Source organism: Ranitomeya imitator, chromosome 3 (genome assembly GCF_032444005.1).
Source record: "Ranitomeya imitator isolate aRanImi1 chromosome 3, aRanImi1.pri, whole genome shotgun sequence".
Taxonomy (NCBI): domain Eukaryota; kingdom Metazoa; phylum Chordata; class Amphibia; order Anura; family Dendrobatidae; genus Ranitomeya; species Ranitomeya imitator.
In genome coordinates, this window is record NC_091284.1 from 254,235,838 (window position 1) to 254,261,061 (window position 25,224).

The following is a 25,224-nucleotide window of genomic DNA, read 5'->3' on the forward strand; positions in this document are numbered from 1 at the left end:
GCCGTTCGGACTTGCCAATGCTCCATCTGTTTTTCAGTCTTTTATGCATGACATTTTTCGTGAGTATCTGGATAAATTCTTGATTGTTTACTTGGATGACATTTTGATCTTCTCAGATGATTGGGAGTCTCATGTGAAGCAAGTCAGAATGGTTTTCCAGGTACTGCGTGCTAATTCCTTGTTCGTGAAGGGATCAAAGTGTCTCTTCGGTGTGCAGAAAGTTTCATTTTTGGGGTTCATCTTTTCCCCTTCTACTATCGAGATGGATCCGGTTAAGGTTCAGGCCATCCAGGATTGGACTCAGCCGACATCTCTAAAAAGTCTGCAGAAATTCCTGGGCTTTGCTAATTTTTATCGTCGCTTCATCTGTAATTTTTCTAGCATTGCCAGACCATTGACCGATTTGACCAAGAAGGGTGCTGATTTGGTTAATTGGTCTTCTGCTGCCGTGGAAGCTTTTCAGGAGTTGAAGCGTCGTTTTTGCTGTGCCCCTGTGTTGTGTCAACCTGATGTTTCTCTTCCGTTCCAGGTCGAGGTTGATGCTTCTGAGATTGGTGCAGGGGCGGTTTTGTCACAGAGAGGTTCTGGTTGCTCAGTGTTCAAACCATGTGCTTTCTTTTCCAGGAAATTTTCTGCTGCTGAGCGTAATTATGATGTGGGCAACCGAGAGTTGCTGGCCATGAAGTGGGCATTCGAGGAGTGGCGTCATTGGCTTGAGGGTGCTAAGCATCGCGTGGTGGTTTTGACTGATCATAAGAACCTTACTTATCTTGAGTCTGCCAAGCGCTTGAATCCTAGACAGGCCCGTTGGTCGTTATTTTTTGCTCGTTTTGATTTTGTGATTTCATACCTTCCGGGCTCTAAAAATGTGAAGGCGGATGCTCTGTCTAGGAGTTTTGTGCCCGACTCTCCGGGGTTATCTGAGCCGGCGAGTATCCTCAAGGAAGGAGTCATTGTGTCTGCCATCTCCCCTGATTTGCGGAGAGTGTTGCAGAAATTTCAGGCTAATAAACCTGATCGTTGTCCGGCCGAGAAACTGTTCGTCCCTGATAGGTGGACTAGTAAAGTTATCTCTGAACTTCATTGTTCGGTGCTGGCCGGTCATCCAGGAATCTTTGGTACCAGGGAGTTGGTTGCTAGATCCTTCTGGTGGCCATCTCTGTCACGGGATGTGCGTGCTTTTGTGCAGTCCTGTGGAATTTGTGCTAGGGCTAAGCCCTGCTGTTCACGTGCCAGTGGGTTGCTTTTGCCCTTGCCGGTCCCGAAGAGGCCTTGGACACATATTTCGATGGATTTCATTTCTGACCTTCCCGTTTCTCAAAAAATGTCGGTCATTTGGGTGGTCTGTGATCGCTTTTCTAAAATGGTCCATCTGGTGCCCTTGGTTAAATTGCCTTCCTCCTCTGATTTGGTGCCTTTGTTCTTCCAGCATGTGGTTCGTTTACATGGCATTCCTGAGAATATTGTTTCTGACAGAGGTTCCCAGTTTGTCTCGAGGTTCTGGCGAGCCTTTTGTGGTAGGATGGGCATTGACCTATCTTTCTTCTCGGCCTTCCATCCTCAGACTAATGGCCAGACCGAACGAACCAATCAGACCTTGGAAACATATCTGAGATGTTTTGTTTCCGCTGACCAGGATGATTGGGTGTCATTTTTGCCGTTGGCTGAGTTCGCCCTTAATAATCGGGCCAGCTCGGCTACCTTGGTCTCTCCATTTTTCTGCAATTCTGGGTTCCATCCTCGTTTCTCTTCAGGACAGGTTGAGTCTTCGGACTGTCCTGGTGTGGATTCTGTGGTGGACAGGTTGCAGCAGATCTGGACTCAGGTAGTGGACAATTTGACCTTGTCCCAGGAGAAGGCTCAGCTTTTTGCTAATCGCAGACGCCGTGTGGGACCCCGACTTCGTGTTGGGGATCTGGTTTGGTTATCTTCTCGTCATATTCCTATGAAGGTTTCCTCTCCTAAATTTAAACCTCGTTTTATTGGTCCGTATAGGATTTCTGAGATTCTCAATCCGGTGTCTTTTCGTCTGACCCTCCCAGACTCCTTTTCCATACATAATGTATTCCATAGGTCGTTGTTGAGGAGATACGTGGCACCTATGGTTCCATCTGTGGAGCCTCCTGCCCCTGTTTTGGTGGAGGGGGAATTGGAGTATATTGTGGAGAAGATTTTGGATTCTCGTGTCTCTAGACGGAAACTCCAGTATCTGGTCAAATGGAAGGGTTATGCTCAGGAAGATAATTCCTGGGTTTTTGCCTCTGATGTCCATGCCCCAGATCTTGTTCGTGCCTTTCATGTGGCTCATCCTGGTCGGCCTGGGGGTTCTGGTGAGGGTTCGGTGACCCCTCCTCAAGGGGGGGGTACTGTTGTGAATTCTGTGGCTGAGTTCACTTCTGTGGTCACAAGTGGTATTGCAGTCTCTGGGCTTCCTCCCTCAGGTGTTTTGGTGAGCTCGTTGGCTGCCTTGCTATTTAGCTCCACCTGAGTCTGTCTTCCTTGCTCCTTGTCAATGTTCCAGTGTTGGATCTGAGCTACTGCATCTTTCCTTGGGCCTGCTGCTCTGCTAGATAAGTGCTTCTAGTTTGTTTTCTGTTTTTTCTGTCCAGCTTGCTATTAACTTTTGCTGGAAGCTCTGAGAAGCAAAGGGGTGCACCGCCGTGCTGTTAGTTCGGCACGGTGGGTCTTTTTGCCCCTTTGCGTGGTTTTCGTTTTAGGGTTTTTTGTAGACTGCATAGTTCTCTTTGCTATCCTCGCTCTGTCTAGAATATCGGGCCTCACTTTGCTGAATCTATTTCATTCCTACGTTTGTCTTTTCATCTTGCTAACAGTCATTATATGTGGGGGGCTGCCTATTCCTTTGGGGTATTTCTCTGAGGTAAGTCAGGCTTGTATTTCTATCTTCAGGCTAGTCAGCTCCTCAGGCAGTGCCGAGTTGCATAGGTAGTGATAGGCACAATCCACTGCTGCTTATAGTTGTGTGAGGATAGATCAGGTACTGCAGTCTACAGAGATTCCACGTCTCAGAGCTCGTCCTATTGTTTTTGGTTATTGCCAGATCTCCGTATGTGCGCTGATTACTGCACGCTGTGTTGCCTGATTGCCAGCCATAACATATGTGGGCGTTGACTGGAGGGGAGTAGGGAGGGGCCAATTCGCGACCGGAATTCTGAACAGCCAATCGCAGCCTTTCTCATTGTTTCAGTCAATCAGATTGGCTGAAACAGTGAGGTCCCAGGCTAGGATCGAGTACCGATGTACTCGATCCTAGGCCGGTGCTTGGCAACGCCAGGCATCGGCCAAAACCCCCCAGGATTGGCGCGATCAACAATCACATTGATCGCGCCAATCCAATTGATCGCGGTAACTTTCTGGATCGGTGCTAGTGCTATTGCAGCACCGATCTTACGCGAGGCCAGAGCAGATTGGCGCGATCGATGTGATCGTCAATCCCACCAATCACAGGTCACAGCAGCGGTATGACCGCTCTGTGATCTGTCTCACCTGCCCCTGACCTGTCTGACTGCTCTGCAGGAATCCTCACACTTGATCGGACCCAGCCGCCGCGTCTAATCCGTGCCTTCCCTTTTCTTTTTTTCCCGTCCCTGTGAGCTCACCCAGCTGCCGCGTCTAATCTGTGCCTTCCCTTTTCTTTTTTTTCCCATCCCCGTGCGCTCACCCTGCCGCCGCGTCTAATCCGTGTCTTCCCTTTTCTTTTTTTCCCATCCCTGTGAGCTCACCCAGTCGCCGCGTCTAATCTGTGCCTTCCCTTTTCTTTTTCTCATCCCGTGCGCTCACCCAGCCGCCGCGTCTAATCTGTGCCTTCCCTTTTCTTTTTTTCCCATCCCTGTGAGCTCACCCAGCTGCCGCGTCTAATCTGTGCCTTCCCTTTTCTTTTTTTTCCCATCCCCGTGCGCTCACCCTGCCGCCGCGTCTAATCCGTGTCTTCCCTTTTCTTTTTTTCCCATCCCTGTGAGCTCACCCAGTCGCCGCGTCTAATCTGTGCCTTCCCTTTTCTTTTTCTCATCCCCGTGCGCTCACCCAGCCGCCGCGTCTAATCTGTGCCTTCCCTTTTCTTTTTCTCATGCCCGTGCGCTCACCCAGCCGCCGCGTCTAATTTGTGCCTTCCCTTTTCCCATCCCCGTACGCTCACCCAGCCGCTGCGTCTAATCCGTGCCTTCCCTTTCCTTTTTTTTTCCCATCCCTGTGTGCTCACCCAGCCGCCGCGTCTAATCCGTGCCTTCCCTTTTCTTTCTCATCCCCGTGCGCTCACCCAGCCGCTGCGTCTAATCCGTGCCTTCCTTTTTCTTTTCCCATCCCCGTGCGCTCACCCAGCTTCCGTGTCTAATCCGTGCCTTCCCTTTTCTTTTTTTCCCATCCCCGTGCGCTCACCCAGCCGCTGTGTCTAATCCGTGCCTTCCCTTTTCTTTTTTATTTCCCATCCCCGTACGCTCACCCAGCTGCCGTGTCTAATCCGTGCCTTCCCTTTTCTTTTTTATTTCCCATCCCCGTGCGCTCACCCAGCCGCCGCGTCTAATCCGTGCCTTCCCTTTTCTTTTCCCATCCCCTTGCGCTCACCAAACTTCCGCGTCTAATCCGTGCCTTCCCTTTTCTTTTTTTCCCATTCCGGTGCACTCACTGTTAAATATTAATTATTCTTATTTTTATTCTGTACCGAGCACATGGTTTCTTGCTGACACTATCAAAAGCTATTTCTGTGTATGTAGCTCAGAGTATAAGTTAACTCCATATACAGAAGACACGTGATCTGTGTTGAACATATATAAACGTCTCTTAGGAGGGTGTGGGGGCTTTTGTCACGTGGGACGGTCACCTCCCTTCCTGCACATTCATTCTCCATGGACAACAGATGAAGAAGCAACAGCTGATAGCGGAAGCCATGATGACCTTCGACTTCACACAGACAGATGACTTTTACCATCCAGGACCATGGGAAAGATGAGTAACAAGACAAGCACTGATATCTACACATGGACAATCTACTTTTATGTTTTCTGTAATTTGGTTTTTCTGTGGACTATTCAATAAAACGCACCTGGTTAAGTCTTGATTAGATATTTTTGCGCAATAACGATTTTTAACATTGGCCTAGCCAGCCAGTTTTGATTTTTTTGTGCTATTTTTGCGTGAATTTCCTTCTTCTTGCACACGGGGGAAGACAGAAGAGTTCCGCTAGATTGTGCAAGTATTCAGGAATTCCACTTCAAAACTTCAAGTCACAAAGAACTCATACAAGAACCTATGAATTACGGAGACTTTAACAGGTGTCAGACGGATTGACAGCAAGCACTGGTAGTGCTGAAGAACAGACGTGCTGAAAATAGCCGTGCCGAAGTCCGGAGCCCAGCGTTGTAAAAGCAAAGGGATTACAAGCTGAGATTTCAAGGTAAGACAAATGGATTTGATTAATTCATATGCTAAATCAAGTCAGATAGAATTTGTAAGTTTGTACGGATCTAGCTTAGAAATATTTTGGTCTAATTTATTTGCAGAATGCAGAATAGCGAATTCGAATTTGAAATTAGATTCTAAGCTAATGTCTCGGAAAAAAGAAAAAGAACAACTGAAGAATATTTTACATATGGTTTATGTATTTAACGAGTTTGTGACAGAGAAGTTCAAAAAAGACAGTGTAGAAAGAATTTCTAAGGAAACTAATGATGTTCCCAAGATTGACTGTAATGGGAAGAGTGAGAAAGATGTGATACACGTATCTGTAATGACGATGACCACCCAAAGTGACATTGACTTTGTGACACAAGATGAAAAACAAGATGGAGGAAGTGTAGGAGTCATGACAATTGACAAAGATGATCTACGAGGGACAGATGTACAAGGGCCACTAAAAATAGACGACTCAGAGGCCCAACTCCAACTTAAATCTAGGAAAATCCTGCTAAAATTATGCAAAACCATTCCTGCATATGATGACAAAATCCATGTGTGCAGAAATTCAGAGATATTTGAGAGTTTTGCTGATAAGTTTGATTTGACTAATCAAGAAAAAAATAAATTGTTCAAAATTTGGCTTCCAGTAAATTTTATTAGAAGATATTCATTAAAAATTCAGACTGATGAGTTCCACGAAAAGATGACTGATGTAGAAAGATTAAGAATTTTGATTTTCTGTGGATTGAAAGAAAATTATCCAGATCTTGATATTCTTCTAAAATTGAAGATTGGCCGGGAAGAATGTACATTTACTTTTATGGCCATTTTTGAAAGGACTTATAAATTGGTCTGTACGAATTTGAATCAACAATCCATGATAAATTGTTTTGTAAACAAATTTAAATTCTTAAATCCTGTATCTCGTATAATTGCTTCACAGAAAAATTCCTTATACGAATGTGCAAAATCCCTAGATTTTTCTAGAAAACACGAGAATCTTGAAAGGAAAACAAATTTTACTAAGTTTTTGAAACCAGGCAGAATTCAATCTTATCAAAAGCCAAAATCAAAATCTTCAAATCTGATCCAAAATCAAATCTATGAAGTACGAAGAAAATTACATATTTGCTACAAACCCTATGAAACGATTCAGGAATCTATTAAAGAAATTCCTTTGAAAGGGTTAAAATCTGAAGGCTCAGATCTGTCGGAAATTGACAGATGGAAGCAGGTGTGCAACAGCATAGGGAGCGAGCTGAACACTCCGTTTTCACAGCTCATAAGACTAAAGATGGCAGTTTTAGGTTTTCAACAAATTATCAACAGAGAGGTAAATTTTGGGATAGGGATTGGCTAAAAATGTAATTACTGGTATATTATATGACGAGTTATACAATGTATTATTTATTAATGTAATTATTCTATTTCAATATAATTCTGTAGTTACATATATTAATATAATATACAGTAAATACTGTAGCATATTTGTATAAGTAGAGATTATATTAACTGCATTTTTATACATATAGTGAAATAATTAAAATTTACTCCAGTAAAAAATATTTAGAATTACAATTAAATACATTTATTAAATATATACATATGTATAAAATATCTAAATTATTTTGTTTTGAAATAAATATGAAATTAACCTTTATCTTTCATTTTCCCTTAGAATTTTACTTTCAAAGCGAGGATTGAACAAAAAATACCTGTTTCATGAATTTATGTCTTATTCACACAGGAAGCTATATTAACTGCATGATTTTTATATATTTAACACTTAAAAAATAAATAATAATTACTAAAAACCTAAAATGTGTGTACTACATGTTTTTCTGTAACATTATGTTCCTCCCACTGCATGGTGTGACATATGTGAGTTAAAGGGATATCATATAGCCTTGTTTTTTAGTTTTAGGAATTTTCCTCAGCCTTACATTCAAATGGTTTTAGTTACAGGCCTGTACCGAAATAGCGTTGGAACATTCAACTCGTTTCTTATGGAGGAGTCCTTTCTATAGGTTAAAACATAGTGTTAGATAATATTTGGGGAATATTCAAAGGAATATTAGAATACTAAATTTAATAGATTACAATGCGCATTGATTAATAATTAGGATACAATATTTTGGGTTAATATATGTGTATTCTTTGTATGTGAAATACATTGTGAACGTCTATATGTGTGTCACATGTGACAGATGACAGAGAAGTGTATGGGCAGCTGCTAAGGGTGAATCCAATGTAAAAGTGACCAGAGTGTGGTATGTGGAATGTGGAATGTGTATGCACAGTTTGACAGAGGCCTCATGATTTATGGTATGTTTGAAAGAAAAGAAAAAAAAAAAACCTTTGTGTTTAAAAAAAAAAAAATAGGATTCAGTTAAATTATTAGAATATTTATATTTAAATATTATTATTCAACATATATTTCTTTAGTGATTATTATTTAATAAGTACAATAATACATCAATATGATTTTTCTAGAAAACCTACATTTAGAATAATTTTTCCAAATTATAATTTTTTCATATTCAGTGTTTTTTTATAGTTACATAGATGAGTACACATCTTCAAACAAATATATGGCACAAGTTGATATGACAGTTATAAAAATAATTATTTTTCACTTGGGTTTTTACAAATTAATTTTTTCACAAAATAATATTTTTTGATATTAAGGGGGAAATGTGTTTTTGATCTTGATCACATCATCACATTTCATCAATACCTCTTTTTCTCACATTTTAATAAAGAAGAAATATTAATAAGGTATTATTGGGTACAATAACAATAAATATTATAAATATCATTTTTTTTCTCTTATGAAGGGTATTATATGCAAAGTTGCATAATTTCAATATTTTGGTAATCCAAGGTTATGACAACATCTACATGGGGAAAATATTAAGGGAATGTGTTACTGAGACATAATCTCAGCATTTGTCATCAACATATAAAGGTCTTATTCTTATTTTTTATTCTCATTTTTATTTTTAATTTTTCATTTTTTTGAAGGCCTTATTTTAAATTTTAATTTTTAATTTTTTCTTCATTTTTATTTTTCATTTTTATTTTTCATCAAGGAAAAAACAATATTTAATAGAGTAATGTCTACAAGCATATTGCTTTATCAAATATAGTGATCATATGGTTTCATTATATAAGAAATGTTTCAATTCTAAGTTAAATACAACAATTCTTTCACTCATTCATTCATATATATATTCTTATTTTGGTTCATGGCTATACATACTTACATATTATTGGTCTACTGAACATAAATTAATAAAGTTTTAATAATAAATATCAGCACTTGTTACATAAAAGACACACCGACATCTATGGGTTCAAGAAGAAATTACACCTATGACATAAAAATGTCCTATCACATGAAGAAAATGGTTAATAATATATCATATATTATTATTATTATTTTATTTTTCCAAATATAAATTCCATTTTAATATCATTTAATAATTATATGGATATTATTGATTGCTATGGTACGCTGTGATATTATAAGTTAGGGAAATTACCAGATTTGGTATAGAATAGGGAATGAAGACTTCAATCAAGATACTGACGTTATGTTAATAAAGACTTTACATTTTTCTAAATTCAATTGATTCTAAAAAGTTGCAAGAAGAAAAGCCGTTATCCAGAAGTTCCACAAGGTAACAATGCTCTGATTTCTGAGTAATAATAGACTGTGTCAAATACAATTCATGTCACCATTCACAACTACAGCATCCATCACTGACTATGAGTACAGTATCAAAGATGAACTGTGTTATTACGTTCTTATCACGTTCCAGTGGTTTCCTATCACCTGTAAGACTTCCATGAAAGCTGGTGAACACTCAGGTAATTGTCAGGACGCTACAACCCTGACATGTGTCCTGTGCACTAAGGACTGGTTATGGTGCTATGTTTGGCAAGGAAGAGTCAATGTAACCCTTGCTGTGCTGACCAAAGACGTCACACCTGTCCCAAGACCAGTGCGGACGATATGAGGATTCCAGATGATTTCCAAGGCGAGCCAATGTAAGTCCAGGTCTCTAAAGGTGACACTGCACAGATATTAAAGTGACATTTCATCTATGGACTTTGTTTTCTTATCAACATTTGAATTTATGGACTTTGATTGACACATGACACACAGTCTCTACATATCTACATGCTATCATCTATTTCAAAAGACTTATAATAAAGATTGTTTAAAAGAACCAAGAAGACATCAATATGAAGACCAGATGACATCAGACCTGAGATGCTTCAAGTAGATATAGTGAAGTATAATTATATAATTTTATATGAATATTAGTCACGGCTTACCATAACATGAATTTACATATCATTATATTATTGAGAACATAAAACAATATTATTGATATTATTATATCATTTTACTAAAGAAGAAAGTAGATTTTATTAATATTTTAATTTGAGGGTTCCAATCAATGTCTGTCACCCTCAAAAGGGGGAATTGTTAAATATTAATTATTCTTATTTTTATTCTGTACCGAGCACATGGTTTCTTGCTGACACTATCAAAAGCTATTTCTGTGTATGTAGCTCAGAGTATAAGTTAACTCCATATACAGAAGACACGTGATCTGTGTTGAACATATATAAACGTCTCTTAGGAGGGTGTGGGGGATTTTGTCACGTGGGACGGTCACCTCCCTTCCTGCACATTCATTCTCCATGGACAACAGATGAAGAAGCAACAGCTGATAGCGGAAGCCATGATGACCTTCGACTTCACACAGACAGATGACTTTTACCATCCAGGACCATGGGAAAGATGAGTAACAAGACAAGCACTGATATCTACACATGGACAATCTACTTTTATGTTTTCTGTAATTTGTTTTTTCTGTGGACTATTCAATAAAACGCACCTGGTTAAGTCTTGATTAGATATTTTTGCGCAATAACGATTTTTAACACTCACTCAGCTGCCGCGTTTAATCCGTGCCTTCCCTTTGCTTTTTTTTCCCATTCCCGTGCGCTCACCCAGCCGCCGCGTCTAATCCGTGCCTTCCCTTTTTTTTCCCATCCCCGTGCGCTCACCCAGCCGCTGCGTCTAATCCGTGCCTTCCCTTTTCTTTTTTTGTTTTTCCCTTCCCCGTGCGCTTACCCAGTCGCCACGTCTAATCCGTGCCTTCCCTTTTTTTTTTTCCCATCCCCGTGCGCTCACCCAGCCGCCACGTCTAATCCGTGCCCTCCCTTTGCTTTTTTTTCCCCCATCCCCGTGCGCTCACCCAGCCGCGTCTAAACCGTGCCTTCCCTTTTTTTTTCCCATCCCCGTGCGCTCACCCAGCCGACGCGTCTAATCCGTGCCTTCCCTTTTCCCATCCCTGTGCGCTCACCCAGCAGCCGCCGAACTTTGATAAGTGACGCGGTTCACTTATCAGAGCTAGGGCCTGCTGTTTTAGACTTTTCTTTTCACAGGTATTTTTTTCTCCCTATTTGCTTTTTTTTTTCCTTTAGCTCTTTCTTTTCAGAATAGTTTGCACCAATCATTATCCCCCCCCCCCACACGTACACATAGTTACCAATAAAGTACACCCAAGCAACATACTCACAAAAAAAATGTCCCACTCGTCCTGTTCGTCCCAACAGCGCTATTCAGCGGAGGAGGCATATTCTTTCCTTGCCTCCGACACTGATAGCGAAGGAGAGGATCCCACTTTTCTTTATTTTTCTGATTCTTCTTCATCTTCTTCCCACTCCCATCTTCCTCCTCTGGCCCTGTGGAACCGCCACGCAGACGTCGAAGGACAGAAGCAGTGCCCATCATTCATGAAGATGAGGCAGGGCCCACTCCTGAAGATGAACCAGCGCACCCCTCTTCGGACCCCGTATGGACCTCGCCCCCCAGAAAATTACGAGCCACTGACTCCTGATTTTGTGGCAGAATCAGGAATCAGGTTTGACACCACCGGCCTCACAGAAATAGACTTTTTCAAAGTCTTTTTCTCTGAGGATTTTGTTAACCTCATGGTGGAGCAAACTAATTTGTATGCTCGTCAATCTTTGGAGCAAAACACCGGTTCATCATATTCTAACTGGTCTCCTGTAGACGCAGTTGAAATGATGCAGTTTTGGGGCCTGATGCTTCATATGGGGCTGCTGAAGGAGCCAGAAATTCAGCAAAATTGGAGTGTTGATATTTTATACAACACTCCAGTGTTCCGAATGGTCATGGTCCAGACACGTTTTGAGGCCATCCATAAGTTCCTGCATTATTCTGATAATGCACAGTGTCCCGCACAAGATGACCCCAACTTTGACCGTCTGTTCAAAGTTCGGCCTGTCATCGAACACTTCAACAAAAAGTTTGGTGAAGTGTACGTGCCCAAAAGGGACATCTGCGTGGATGAGTCCTTGGTTCATTTTAAGGGGCGGCTCAGATTCTGTCAATACCTGCCCAGCAAGAGGGCCAGGTACGGAATCAAACTCTACAAGCTGTGTGAGAGTACCTCAGGGTACACCTACAGCTTTAGAGTCTACGAAGGGAAGGACACCAGGATTGATCCCCCTGAGTGTCCCCCTGTCCTGGTAGTGAGTGAGAAAATTGTGTGGGATTTGGTGCACCCACTGCTGGATAAAAGTTATCACCTCTACACCGATAACTTTTATTCCAGCATCCCACTCCACAAATCCCTCTCTGCGCGAGGTACCGCAGCCTGCGGTACTGTCCGCAAAAATCAGAGAGGCCTCCCGAAAACGCTACTTGGGCAGATGCTCAGAAGGGGTGACAGCAGAGCCCAATGTGGCGACCACCTGCTGGTGGTCAAGTACAAGAGGGATGTCCTTCTCTTGACCATCATACACGGTGATGGCAGTGCCCTCAGCACTGTAGGGGGTACCACTACACAGGTTAGCAAACCTGTGTACTGGGGTAAAACAAAAACATGGGGGGCGTTGATCTCTCTGATCAACTCCTCCAACCGTACAGTGCTTTGAGAAAGGCCAAGGTGTGGTACAAAAAGCTGTCTGTGTACATCGTACAAATGGCAATGCTCAAGGCTTTCCTGCTGTCACGATGTGCACGCCACACCGATACGTCGTACCTTCAGTTCCAGGAGGTAGTGGTTAAGACCCTGATATTTGGCACGAGGGAAGGAGTGGGCCCCACTACTTCTGGAACTGAAGGTGCTCATATCATACCAGGTCAGCATTTCCCGAGTGAGGTCTCGCAAACTGGAAAAAAAGGTAAGTCGCAAAAAAGGTGCCGAGTGTGTTACAAAAGGGGAAAACGCAAGGACACCATTTATCAATGCGACACCTGCCCCAAAAAACCTGGCCTGTGTGTTTTCTGAATCTTGCTCATACAGGTATTGTACATATGACCAGGTTTTAAATACATCAGATAGGGATTCCATACATTAGTTAGGACTGCTCTGATATGGGTATACCTTGACGTTTGGTAGAGCGGCTTAATATACATTTTATGCAAAAAACGTATCAACCAAATACCCTGTTTTTTCCATCTTTTTACTAGCACTTAATGTCCACTGTGATTTTCTTGCAACAGTGTGTTTTTGGTTTTACTGTGCTTTTTTGTGTTTTCAAGTCTCTTGGTGGTGTGAACATGTCTCTACGGGCTTGTTCACTGTGCGCGCAGCTCATGTGTTCTGGTTTCATAAAATTGTATTCCATGCTGCTCTGCAGGACACTAGAGCTCCTCCACCAACACATGGCCGCTCCCTCCAGCACGCTGACTAGCCTCCATACTGCTGGGCATGGACAGGACCCAGGCATGTAGCGGGCACTGCACGGCGGCTCTGCACGGCGGCTCTGCACGGCGGCTCTGCACGGCGGCTCTGCACGGCGGCTCTGCGCACACTGCTCCGCGGTTTCAGTACTGGACAGCTCTCGGCCACTTACTGACAACTGCACGAAAGACTACATTTCCCATCAGCCCTTACGTCGTGTTACGTGTATCCAAGATGGCGGAGAGCTCGGTGGCTGTGGCCAGTTCTGGGAGCTCCGGCACGGTAACGTTACACCTGTGAGGGATGAGCTTTGTGCTGGGCGCTGCATCTACTAACAGGCGGCAGCTGCGGATGTATTAGTGACGGCCCTAACCCTCGGGCTGCCGAGCTGTTCACATAGCACAGTGCACGGAAGTCTGCGATAGGCCGGCTCTAGTCACGTGTGTCACGTCGGGGTTGAGACGCTGGGCTATAGGGGGATAACACTGTTATGGGGAGTGTTCTAGGGGATGTAGTTATGTTATAGGGGATAACACTGTTATGGGGAGTGTTCTAGGGGATGTAGTTATGTTATAGGGGATAACACTGTTAGGATAGAGGATGCAGCATGTGCCCTAATGGCGGGTTATGTGTCTGTGGTGAATGTGCAGCAGCGGAGGGGAGAAGTCTCCATGTGGTCAGTCCTCTTGTCCCCTCATAACCTTCCACTCCTGACCAAAATGCACAGGTCAGGACGCCCACACATCCAGCCAGCGCTCCATTCACTTCTGTGGGACTGACGGAGCGCTGTATAGGTCAGGACGCCCACACATCCAGCCAGCGCTCCATTCACTTCTGTGGGACTGACGGAGCGCGGTACAGGTCAGGACATCCACATTACCAGCCAGCGCTCCATTCACATCTATGGGACTGATGGAGCGCTGTACAGGTCAGGACGCCCACACATCCAGCCAGCGCTCCATTCACTTCTGTGGGACTGACGGAGCGCTGTATAGGTCAAGACACCCACACATCCAGCCAGCGCTCCATTCACATCTATGGGACTGATGGAGCGCTGTACAGGTCAGGACGCCCACACATCCAGCCAGCGCTCCATTCACATCTATGGGACTGATGGAGCGCTGTACAGGTCAAGACACCCACACATCCAGCCAGCGCTCCATTCACATCTATGGGACTGACGGAGCGCTGTATAGGTCAAGACACCCACACATCCAGCCAGCGCTCCATTCACATCTATGGGACTGATGGAGCGCTGTACAGGTCAGGACGCCCACACATCCAGCCAGCGCTCCATTCACTTCTATGGGACTGACGGAGCGCTGTATAGGTCAGGGACGCTCACACATCCAGCCAGCGCACCATTCACTTCTATGGGACTGATGGAGCGCTGTATAGGTCAGGACGCCCACACATCCAGCCAGCGCTCCATTCACTTCTATGGGACTGATGGAGCGCTGTACAGGTGAGGACGCCCACACATCCAGCAAGCGCTCTGTTCACCTCTATGGGACTGATGGAGCACTGTACAGGTGAGGACGCCCACACATCCCGCAAGCGCTCTGTTCACCTCTATGGGACTGATGGAGCTCTGTACAGGTCAGGACGCTCACACATCCAGCCAGCGCTCCATTCACATCTATGGGACTGACAGAGCGCTGTATAGGTCAAGAAGCCCACATGCCCAGCCAGCGCTCCATTTACTTCTGTGGGACTGATGGAGCACTGTACAGGTGAGGACACCCACACATCCAGCCAGCGCTCCATTCACTTCTGTGGGACTGATGGAGCACTGTACAGGTCAGGACATCCACACTACCAGCCAGATCTCTGTTCACTTCTATGGGACTGACGGAGCTCTGTACTGGTCAGGACGCCCACACTACCAGCCAGTGCTCCATTCACTTCTATGAGACTGACGGAGCGGTGTATAGGTCAGGACGCCCACACATCCAGCCAGATCTCCGTTCACTTCCATGGGACTGACGGAGCGCTGTACAGGTCAGGACGACAACACTACCAACCAGCGCACCATTCACTTCTATAGAACTGATGGAGCACTGTATAGGTCAGGATGCCCACACTACCAGCCAGCGCACCATTCACTTCTATGGAACTGACGGCGCTGTATTCATCATGGAAGTAAATGGAGCACTGGCTGTATGTGATCTCTGTTCTCACAGCTTTGGGGACCATGAAGGAACTAAATAGCATTTTCCCTTTCTTTTCTCCTAAGCGCTCAGGCCGCGGCTCCTCCACCCCTGCGGATAACTACATCCTGGCGCGTCGGAGGACCCTCCAGGTGGTGGTCAGCTCTCTGCTCACAGAAGCCGGGTTTGATAGTGCAGAGAAAGCGGCAGTGGAAACGCTGACTGAGATGTTGCAGAGCTGTAAGTGCTGGATGCTATGTGCTGGAATAATTCTTACTGTTTCCAGGGAAACTGTCACCAAGCCGTGTTCTCCGGGCCGCGGTCACCAAGCCGTGTTCTCCGGGCCGCGGTCACCAAGCCGTGTTCTCCGGGCCGCGGTCACCAAGCCGTGTTCTCCGGGCCGCGGTCACCAAGCCGTGTTCTCCGGGCCGCGGTCACCAAGCCGTGTTCTCCGGGCCGCGGTCACCAAGCCGTGTTCTCCGGGCCGCGGTCACCAAGCCGTGTTCTCCGGGCCGCGGTCACCAAGCCGTGTTCTCCGGGCCGCGGTCACCAAGCCGTGTTCTCCGGGCCGCGGTCACCAAGCCGTGTTCTCCGGGCCGCGGTCACCAAGCCGTGTTCTCCGGGCCGCGGTCACCAAGCCGTGTTCTCCGGGCCGCGGTCACCAAGCCGTGTTCTCCGGGCCGCGGTCACCAAGCCGTGGTCATCCATATCTCAGAGCAGCAGGGTGTACGGATAGAGACTGTGTTTTCAGAAAACTTTACACTTTCACTTCCGTTAGTTCTTAATAAAAACAAAAACTTTGAACTATTACTTAACCTCCCTAGGTCCAGCGCTGAGTGTCTGCTGCTGCCCTGATTTCCATTAATTGTCTGCAGTGATAACATAACGGTGACAGCGCTGCAGCCAGTCACTGAGCTCACCGACTCTGCCAGTGCAGATTGTACAAGCTGTGACCTCCCCGATTGGCTGCAGAGATTGGGTCAGCAGTAGTGATGAGCGAGTATACTCATTGCTTTGGTTTTCCTGAGCACGTTCGGGTGGTCTCTTGAGTATTTATGACTACTCGGAGATTTAGTTTTCATCTCGGCAGCTGGATGATTTACATCTCTTAGCCAGCTTGATTACATGTCAAGATTCCCTAGCAACCAGGCAACCCCCACATGTACTCAGCCTGGCTAGTAGCTGTAAATCATTCAGCTACCGTGATGAAAACTTAATCTCTGAGCAGTCATAAATACTCAGAGGACACCCGAGCGTGCTCTGGAAAACCCGAGCAACGAGTATACTCGCTCATCTCTAGTCAGCAGTGGTGACAGTATGTTATACTCAGTAAGTTGCAATAGTTATAAAACAAAGTGTTCTGTAAAGGGACAACGACATGAACATTTGATCAGTGGAAGTCTGAAAACTTAAAGGGGGTGTGCCATGATACAGAGCATTAATGCTGCAGACATCCTGTAAATAATATTTCTGTAATTTATATGTTTTCAAAATGATGCCCCTAGAGATCATGTTTTCAGGATTTCCTTAGTATTCCGTGGGTGGTGGAATCATTACCAAGGCATCAAATGCTCCATCACCTGTGCAGGCGTAATCATGATCTGTTGGGGGCTGTGACTCCTGGAGCTTATGAAACGCTGATCTAAAGTATTCTGATATGTTTTATCCCCAGACCTTACAGAAGTCGGTCGCAGTGCCAAATCCTATTGTGAACATACCGCGCGTACACAGCCCACTCTTCCGGACATTGTGGTCACCCTGATAGAAATGGGTAAGTTCTGTGTTGTCAAGTTACAAGTTTGATCTTGGCACTAAATGTAAGTGATAGTAATTATATTGATTGTTTGCAGGGTTTAATGTGGACACATTGCCTGCATACGCCAAGCGCTCTCAGAGGATGGTGATAACTGCCCGTAAGTCTTCTATGTGATTGGTTATATGGCTGTATTTCTGAATTTTCCCGGGTTTGTAGCTTACCGTGCACATAGGGCGACTACATGGTAACAATGCGATAAGAGCGGATGTACGTTGCTCACCACACTGAAACTAAACTCTTGACAGGGTGATGTGAAATAGGAACGCTCGTTCACAATCTTGTAGTGTAAATGCGCCTTATCCCCTTCCTGCTGCAACCAGATTCCATTTTTTTTTTCTTTTTTTTTTTTTCCATTTTTCCAAGATACGGTAATATTTCCGTCCACATAGTTTTATGTGGTTTGTTTGTTTTTTGCAGGACAAATTGTTCTTTTGAATGACTCCATTCCTTTTATCACGTGATACACTATAAGGCTATGCACACACTATGCGTTTTTGATGCGTTTTTTTACGTGCGAAAATGCTCCAAAAACGTCATGGAATATTAAAGCAAGGTAATGCAATGACAATCCTGATGTGTTGTGCACATGATCCGTAAATTTCCGTCCGTATTTGCAGCTTTTTATTTTCTGCAGCATGTCAATTCTTTTTGCGTTTCTGCAGCTTTTTGACTTATTGACTTCAATTAAAGGGACACTGTCACCTGAATTTGGAGGGAACAATCTTCAGCCATGGAGGCGGGGTTTTGATTCACCCTTTCCTTACCCGCTGGCTGCAATATTGGATTGAAGTTCATTCTCTGTCCTCCATAGTACACGCCTGCGCAAGGCAAGATTGCCTTGTGCAGGCATGTACTACGGAGGACAGAGAATGAACTTCAATCCAATTTTGCAGCCAGCATGCAGCCAGCGGGTAAGGAAAGGGTGAATCAAAAACCCCAAAACCCCGCCTCCATGGCTGAAGATTGTTCCCTCCAAATTCAGGTGACAGTGTCCCTTTAAGTCAGTGAAATCTGCAGCAAAAACCCAGGTGTAAAAAGGTTTGTGTATTTGCTGCCAAAAACCCAGGCACCAGCGATACACTGCGGGAACGATCACCTTCCTGTCAGTGTATCACTGAGCCGCCGTAAGAGTTCACTGGAGTTCATCACACTCGGTATTAAGTGGACTACGTCAGACAGGATAGTATTATATATTGGTTTATTATTTTTTGGTTGTTTGCAGGAGACGAGGGCATCTGGGATTAGGCGTTCAGTAAGTATGGTAAATTTAGATCCAATAAAGGATTCTGTGTGATTATTTCAAATAAAGGACTTTAGTCTATCCGTGTCTTTATTTACCATGTAACTATAGGATTAGTAATGGATAGGTGTCTCATAGACACCACTCCGTTACTAAGCCGTGGGCTTGATGTCACCTGACAATGCAAACGTGACATCAACCCCATAAATATGAACCCCACTTGCCACCGCTACAGGGCAAGTGGGAAGAGCGAGGCTAAGGGCTCCTTTTCACTTGCAAGAAATATGTGCGAGTCTCCCACGTTAAAACCAAGCTCTGGTGCTGGCACTCCAGAGCGGAGTGTGCGACCGCATATCAACACCCATATGTGCACGCTCCGCTCCTGAGTGCCGGCGCCAGAGCTTGGTTTTAACATGCGAGACTCGCACGTATTTCTGGCCCTTAGTGCCAGAATTGGCATATCTATAAGATACGGCATTTCTGGGGTACTGAAAGCTGTTGTTTTCAGCCTGGGGGGTGCCAATATCCATGGCCCCTTCCCAGGCTATTAATATCAGCCCGCAGCTGTCTGCCTAGTCTTTGCCAGTTCGATTTTATAGGGGGACCCATGTCAAATTTTTTTCTTGGGTTCCCCTGTAAACTAGCCAGTAAAGGCTAAGCAAACAGCTGTGAGCTGATATTAATAGCCTGAGAACTTTTGGCGCTCCTTCCCCGAATATTAACAGCCGTCGGCTTTCCCTCTGCTGGTTATGTAAATTAAGCGGGAGCCCACGCAATTTTTTTTTTTACATTTTTTGAAAGATAAACAGATACTGCATTTCACGCAGATTTCTGACAGTTGCTGTTTTGTTACAGCATATGTAGGTTAATTATGTTTAGGCTATGTGCACACCTCAGGATTCTTTGCAGAAATTTCCTGAACAAAACCAAACTTTTTCTGCAGGAAATCCGCATGCGGTTTTTTTTTTTTTTTGGTGCAGATTTTTTGCGTTTTTTTTCCAGAGCTTCCCAATGCATTAAATAGCGGGAAATCCGCAAAATTAATGAACATGCTGCGTTTTTTACCGCAATGCATTTTTTTCACGGAAAAAAACGCAACATGTGCACAAAAATTGCGGATTGCATTCTATTAATTTTAGTGGCGTAGTGGTGTGCGCATGTCGCAGTGACGAATCCACTGCAAACTCGGCTTTGGGAAAATGGCCGCCGCGATCTCTTCTGCGCACGCGCGGCTTCCCGCGGCCATTTTCCTGAAGCCCCGTGCAGCAGAGCACTCCATCTGCGCACGCGCGGCCCCAGGAAGATGGCCGCCCCCACCGATGACAGGGGGTAATAGCGCAGATCGCGCGCTGCTTCTTCACGTGCGCGCAGTGGATTCGTCACTGCGACATGCGCACACCACTACGCCACCAATGGAAAGCTGGGGAAGAAAAGAGCGATGTCACCACGCCCACCTGACCTGACCAGCCTGATTGACAGGCGAAAACGGCAACTTTGGTAATGTATTTCTCAGCATAGGTGGGGAATCAGGGTACACTACATACACTATAGTAACACACAGCGCAGGCCCTATTTAACAGTACTTATATCTCAATCTGAAAAAACGGGGTGACAGGTTCCCTTTAAATCAGTTCTTACCATTACCTTTCTTTTTGCTTCCATGTATTGTGCTAGCAATGCAACATTTTTATGATTGCTATATTGTTGAAAAAATTGTGAGGTTGATCCATGGCAAACTATAGCTCATTACTTCCAAGCCTTATAATAACAAAATGTGCGTCTGATGAAGACTCTGGTTCAGTTTCGAAAATGCATTTGTTTTAGCACTTGTAATATTTCTCAGCAGGGGCACACCATTTTTAAGAAGTGAGCGTAAGGGACTCTTGTGAATGTTGCTTGCTTTATTTTTCTTTCGTTTAGCCCCTGTGACAAATAATCCTGTTGTCCCTAAAGCATTGATTGCTGGGCAGAACAAGCCGCATCCTGCACATATTCCAAGTCATCTTCCAGAATTTCCAGATCCCCACACTTACATTAAGACTCCGGTAAGAAGAGTAGGAAAATAAAATGTTTCCCATTGTGTGCAAGTCCAGTTCTGAACTGAGAAAGTACCCGTATGCTGTGTGTGGAGGAGGAGAGCTTGGCGTAGAACTGTCGGACTTTCCTAACGCTATTGAAACTGAGTGACTTGGCCTTTAAGATTCTCTGCAAACTAATTTAGTTACTACTTTTGTTTTAAGACTTGTCGAGAGCCAGTTGCAGATTACCAAGTCTTAAGGGAAAAAGCAGCATCCCAGCGGAGAGATGTGGAGAGAGCCCTTACTCGATTTATGGCCAAGACAGGCGAGACGCAGAGCCTTTTTAAAGATGATACAAGCACTTTTCCATGTGAGATAACATTTTGGCATTAACTTTCGTTTGTTCAATCCATACTTTCTGTACAAACTAATGGGTATATGCACCGAGAGTGGTCACTGTTGATTTTATATTTATTTTTTTCAGTTGGAAAATCTGTTGTATATTACTCTACTGATGGTCACCCGCTGTGTAGTAAATTTGCAGCAAAAATATACCACTGCTGCACATTTAAAATAAACAGCATGATAAACTGCTACGGAATTTGCATTGCAAAAAGTAAATCTGAAGTACGTCCATAGGAAATCTGTGTGGATTTATCCTATAGGAGGTACATAAACAACTAAATAACAGCACTCCACAGTTTTTCTGTAGCGATCCCCGCAGGGTCTAATATGGATGCAAGATGTTTGTACTCCCCGTGGTTCCTCCCACATTCCCAAGACATACTGCATGATAATGTGTGCAAACTGTAAAGCGCTGCGGAATATGTTGGCGCTATATAAAGAGATTATTATTATCCCCTGTCCATTGGATAAGTGATAATTGTTAACATCTGGAACACCAATTCTAAGTACTTCCTGTGCTGTGTTTGCTTCCTGCCGTACCTAGTGATTGCTGCTCGTCCAATGTCCATTCCATATTTGAATGCTCTCCTCCCATCAGAGCTGGAATTACAGCAGATTGAGGAAACGGACTCCTCTGAGCAGGACGATCAGACTGATAATGAGAACCTCTCCATGCACCTTCATGCGGTATGTGATTTCTGTTTGTTCATTTTTATTTTATTTTTTTATACCTACAGCTATTGCTAATAATTGAGATTGGCACAAATTATGGTTTTCACAGAGATTCCTGGGTCAGTGTTATTAGCTCTTTAGTCGGATATTTCTTTGGTTCCTGAAATACAATTAGAAGCATTTTACAGATTAGTTTTTCACTTTTATTGACAAATACATCAAGTTTATGTAAAGACTCAATATTTACAGTGCTGACCCTTAGGGTATGTGCACACGCTGCGGATCCGCTGCGGCTTTCCATGAGTTTACAGTACCATGTTAACCTATGGGAAATGAAATCTGCAGTGCAGATGCTGCAGAAAAAAACACGCGGAAATGCAGCGGTTTACATTCCGCAGCATGTCAATTCTTTGTGCGGATTCCGCTGCGGTTTTACACCTGCTCCAATAGAAAACTGCAGGTGTAAAGCCGCAGCGGAATCCGCAGTAGAAACCGCGATAAATCCGCAGGAAAAAATGCAGCGGTTTTTCACTGCGGTTTTTCCAAATCCGCAGTCCTCCAGAATACGTGTGCACATACCCTTAGTGTATGTTTCCACATTCAGGAAACGCTGAGTGTTTGACTCTGCGTAGAGCCGCAGCGTCAAACACGCAGCGTCCAGATGTTACAGCATAGGTGGAGGGGATTTCATGAAACATGATTTGCAAGAGCACCCCAGCTTTATTACCCACTGCGCATGCCCAGGGAGACAGCGGTAACACATGACTACTACTTGCAAATCGGGTCACTCATGCTCATAGGAAAGTGATGAAATGATTATTGGGGCTAAACAACACCCCTACGACTAGTGGCCCACTAATTAGCATATCACAGTTATATAATTGATTTTAAGCATATGCGAGTCTCATCAATAAGCCCTAAAAGGGCGTGCTAGGGAGGGTATAAAGGGATTTATACATGGTTTGGGGAAGCTATCACTTCCCATTAACGCTTTTGAGTCAAAATTGCATGAAGATGGCCATGACAGTTCAGACTTGGGTGGAGTTTTTTTTCCCCTTTGAAAAAGTATAGTTTTCGCCCGGTTTACCAATCATTTTGCCTAATCATTCTCCATTAAAGTGAATAATCGAACAGCCTAAAAGATTTAAAGAAATCTATGATTGTTGTTTATTTTTTTAATCGGAACCTTTTTATTGATAAGAGAAAATATATAGAGCAATATAACAAACCAGCCAATTAACAATAACATGTATATAATTACATGATAGGCCATCACAGTAATGGTATCCATGAAATGTATACACTATCCAGTTATATCAACATCTTTATCTCTTATTTATTAATAATTCTAAAAAATATAAACTGATAACTCTCCCCAACACCCCCTAGGCAACATGCCAGAACAAACTACGTACATATTTCAATATACCGCATACATCCTGAATTGACTGGCATTAAAGAGTCGGCCCTGAACTTTATGATTTTAATCAACCCCTTTGACCATTACCTGGGAATACTGTAATTTTCTAACCTGGAATCATTAACTGCCATAACCTATGTCTCATCAATGCACCAGGCGGTGGACCGGGAACATACTACCAGGGAGCCTTATATTTTCAAATTTCTTTATTTCTTTTCCCTTCCTTATACCCCCTTTTTCCAACCATGAAAGAAATCTGTGAATTTGCTTGAATGAAATTTAGCATACGTCATCATTTCATTTCAGATATGTGGCCAGAGGGATAGACTTGGTGTAGGTATTTGATCACCATCTATAGATTATCAGATCAGATCTGGTGACCCCCTCTGATCAGCTGGGATATTTGTTACATAAAATGTTTTCTTCTCTGGCAGCATCAGGATGTGAACACTTAAAACTGAGTTTTTGAGAGCCACGCCCTGCAAAGTGTAGCCCAGAGCCTAGCACTGCAGCACAGCTCCTGTTCTTTTGGATAAAAGCTGTACTTCAGTAGCCAACAACAGCTGCTACATTTTAAATGGAGTTGTGCTCAACAACACTGATCAAAGGCCCCGATTCATCCAAGCTTTCATGCCAAAATTTGTGAAAAAGCTTTGAAAAGTAACAAAAATGTCTCTACTCCAACAAAATGGGCAAAGCTGTAGCTGGACTGGATGCCACAGCTAGTCTATTTCATGATCAGTTGTTGCACTTCCTACACAAGAAATCTTACTCCAGTACCTGACTGGCGTGGTGTATAGAGACGCACGCCACTTATCAGGCTCTTTAGATGAATATGCTTCATGAATCGGCAGTGTCTGACTCCAGCACGCCTCCTGAAGACCAGCGTGAACAGTCGGTCCCAAAGTGTTTACATCTGGAAAAATCAGCTGATCCTTGAACACTCAGGTGTCAATTCCGCACTAATCTGGTATTAATGACGTGTACTATAGACAGTTCATCAAATACCTATGCCTGGACAACCCCTTTATGTTATGCTTTATGGGGAATTCCATACGTTTGAAAATGTCAATATTCGATATGAACACAAGCTACAATAACAATTTGCTGTAATTGCTCTGGATCTACATTTCTCCAGATCCAGTGTGGACACCTGTGTAACGTAAGGACAAGAAGCAGTGTGGAGGATTTTCGCTAAGTTACTCATTGCTAACTGTAGTAATATTTTTATTTCACCTGGTAGGATGATTCGGGTGCGGAAAAAGAAAACTCATCAGTTTTGCAGCAGAATTCAATGAAGGGCAGTGAAGAGACGCTGATAGATAACCCTTACCTGCGACCTGTGAAAAAGCCTAAATTGAGACGTAAAAAGTAAAAGCATCACACGTGAGAAAAGAAGATTTCTGTGGACACATGGAAAGATTAAATAGAAAAGTTTCAAAGAGTGTGTGGTGCTCTCACTACCCCACCACATGCAGTTGGGATTTCTCATTTATTTGAATGTTTAAGCCATGGCTGAACTGTATTGGTTTGAGGAATGAGATGCTGTCAGCAAGATGGCAAGAATATTTTTGGTAAAAAGTGGGACGGGTCCCCTACCACTGTGGATAAGGAAGATGTGCTTCATTGGAGATGAGCAGTGATGTTTTATTTCTTTATTTTTTTATATCAATATGTATGTGTGCCAAGTTGCAGGCACAATATTCCTTGTATTGAATTTCATAATAAAACAAACAATAAAAATATAGTCCCTGTATTTAGCCAAATCTTTTGTACACGAGACGGCCCAGGAAGGGAAAGGAGACTTAAAGGGATTCTGTCAGCAGGATTGTGCCGAGTAACCTACAGACAGTGTCAGGTTGGCACCATTATACTGATTACAATGATACCTGGGTTGATGAAATCCATCTTGTGGTTGTTGTTTAACCCCTTCACCGTTTTCACCTTCCTGACCGGGCCAATTTTTACAATTCTGACCACTCACTTTATGTGGTAATAACTCTGGAACACTTCAATAGATACCACTGATTCTGAGAATGTTTTCTCATGACATATTGTATTTCATGATAGTAGTAAAACTTCTTTGATCTGACTTGTATTTATTTGTGAAAAAATCGGAAATTTGGCAAAAATTTAGAAAATGTTGCAATTTTCAAACTTAATTTTTATGCCCTTAAACCAGAGTGTCAGGTCACACAAAATAGTTAATAAATAACATTTACCACATGTCTACTTTACATCAGCACAGTAACAGCACCAGTGATTTCTCATTTTTACAACAACATTTTCAAAATCATTTTTTTATAGACCACCCTCACACTTGAAGTAACTTTGAGGGGCTTATATGACAGAAAATGC

At 43.6% G+C, this 25,224-nt stretch overlaps 1 protein-coding gene across 2 annotated transcripts; it reads left to right on the plus strand.

Annotated features, from left to right (window-relative positions):
* The first annotated feature begins 13,359 nt into the window (after positions 1-13,359).
* TAF8 (TATA-box binding protein associated factor 8) lies at positions 13,360-24,613 on the plus strand. Of its 2 annotated transcripts, none has more exons than XM_069756395.1 (8): positions 13,360-13,441; positions 15,382-15,535; positions 16,968-17,066; positions 17,146-17,208; positions 20,272-20,396; positions 20,592-20,739; positions 21,319-21,461; positions 24,110-24,613. In XM_069756395.1, the coding sequence occupies exons 2-8, from the start codon at positions 15,523-15,525 to the stop codon at positions 24,239-24,241; spliced, it is 723 nt and encodes a 240-aa protein (XP_069612496.1). In that variant the 5' UTR covers positions 13,360-13,441; positions 15,382-15,522; the 3' UTR covers positions 24,242-24,613. The 2 variants fall into 2 exon arrangements, with proteins under 2 accessions (XP_069612496.1, XP_069612495.1); XM_069756394.1 differs by having other exon boundaries at positions 13,360-13,427.
* The last annotated feature ends 611 nt before the right edge of the window (positions 24,614-25,224 follow it).

Coding starts and splice junctions, on each gene's coding strand:
- TAF8 (XM_069756394.1), top strand. CDS start 13,380: ATGGCGGAGAGCTCGGTGGCTGTGGCCAGTTCTGGGAGCTCCGGCACG. Junction 13,428..15,381: donor GTTCTGGGAGCTCCGGCACG/GTAACGTTACAC, acceptor TTTTCTCCTAAG/CGCTCAGGCCGCGGCTCCTC. Junction 20,397..20,591: donor ACACTTACATTAAGACTCCG/GTAAGAAGAGTA, acceptor TTTTGTTTTAAG/ACTTGTCGAGAGCCAGTTGC.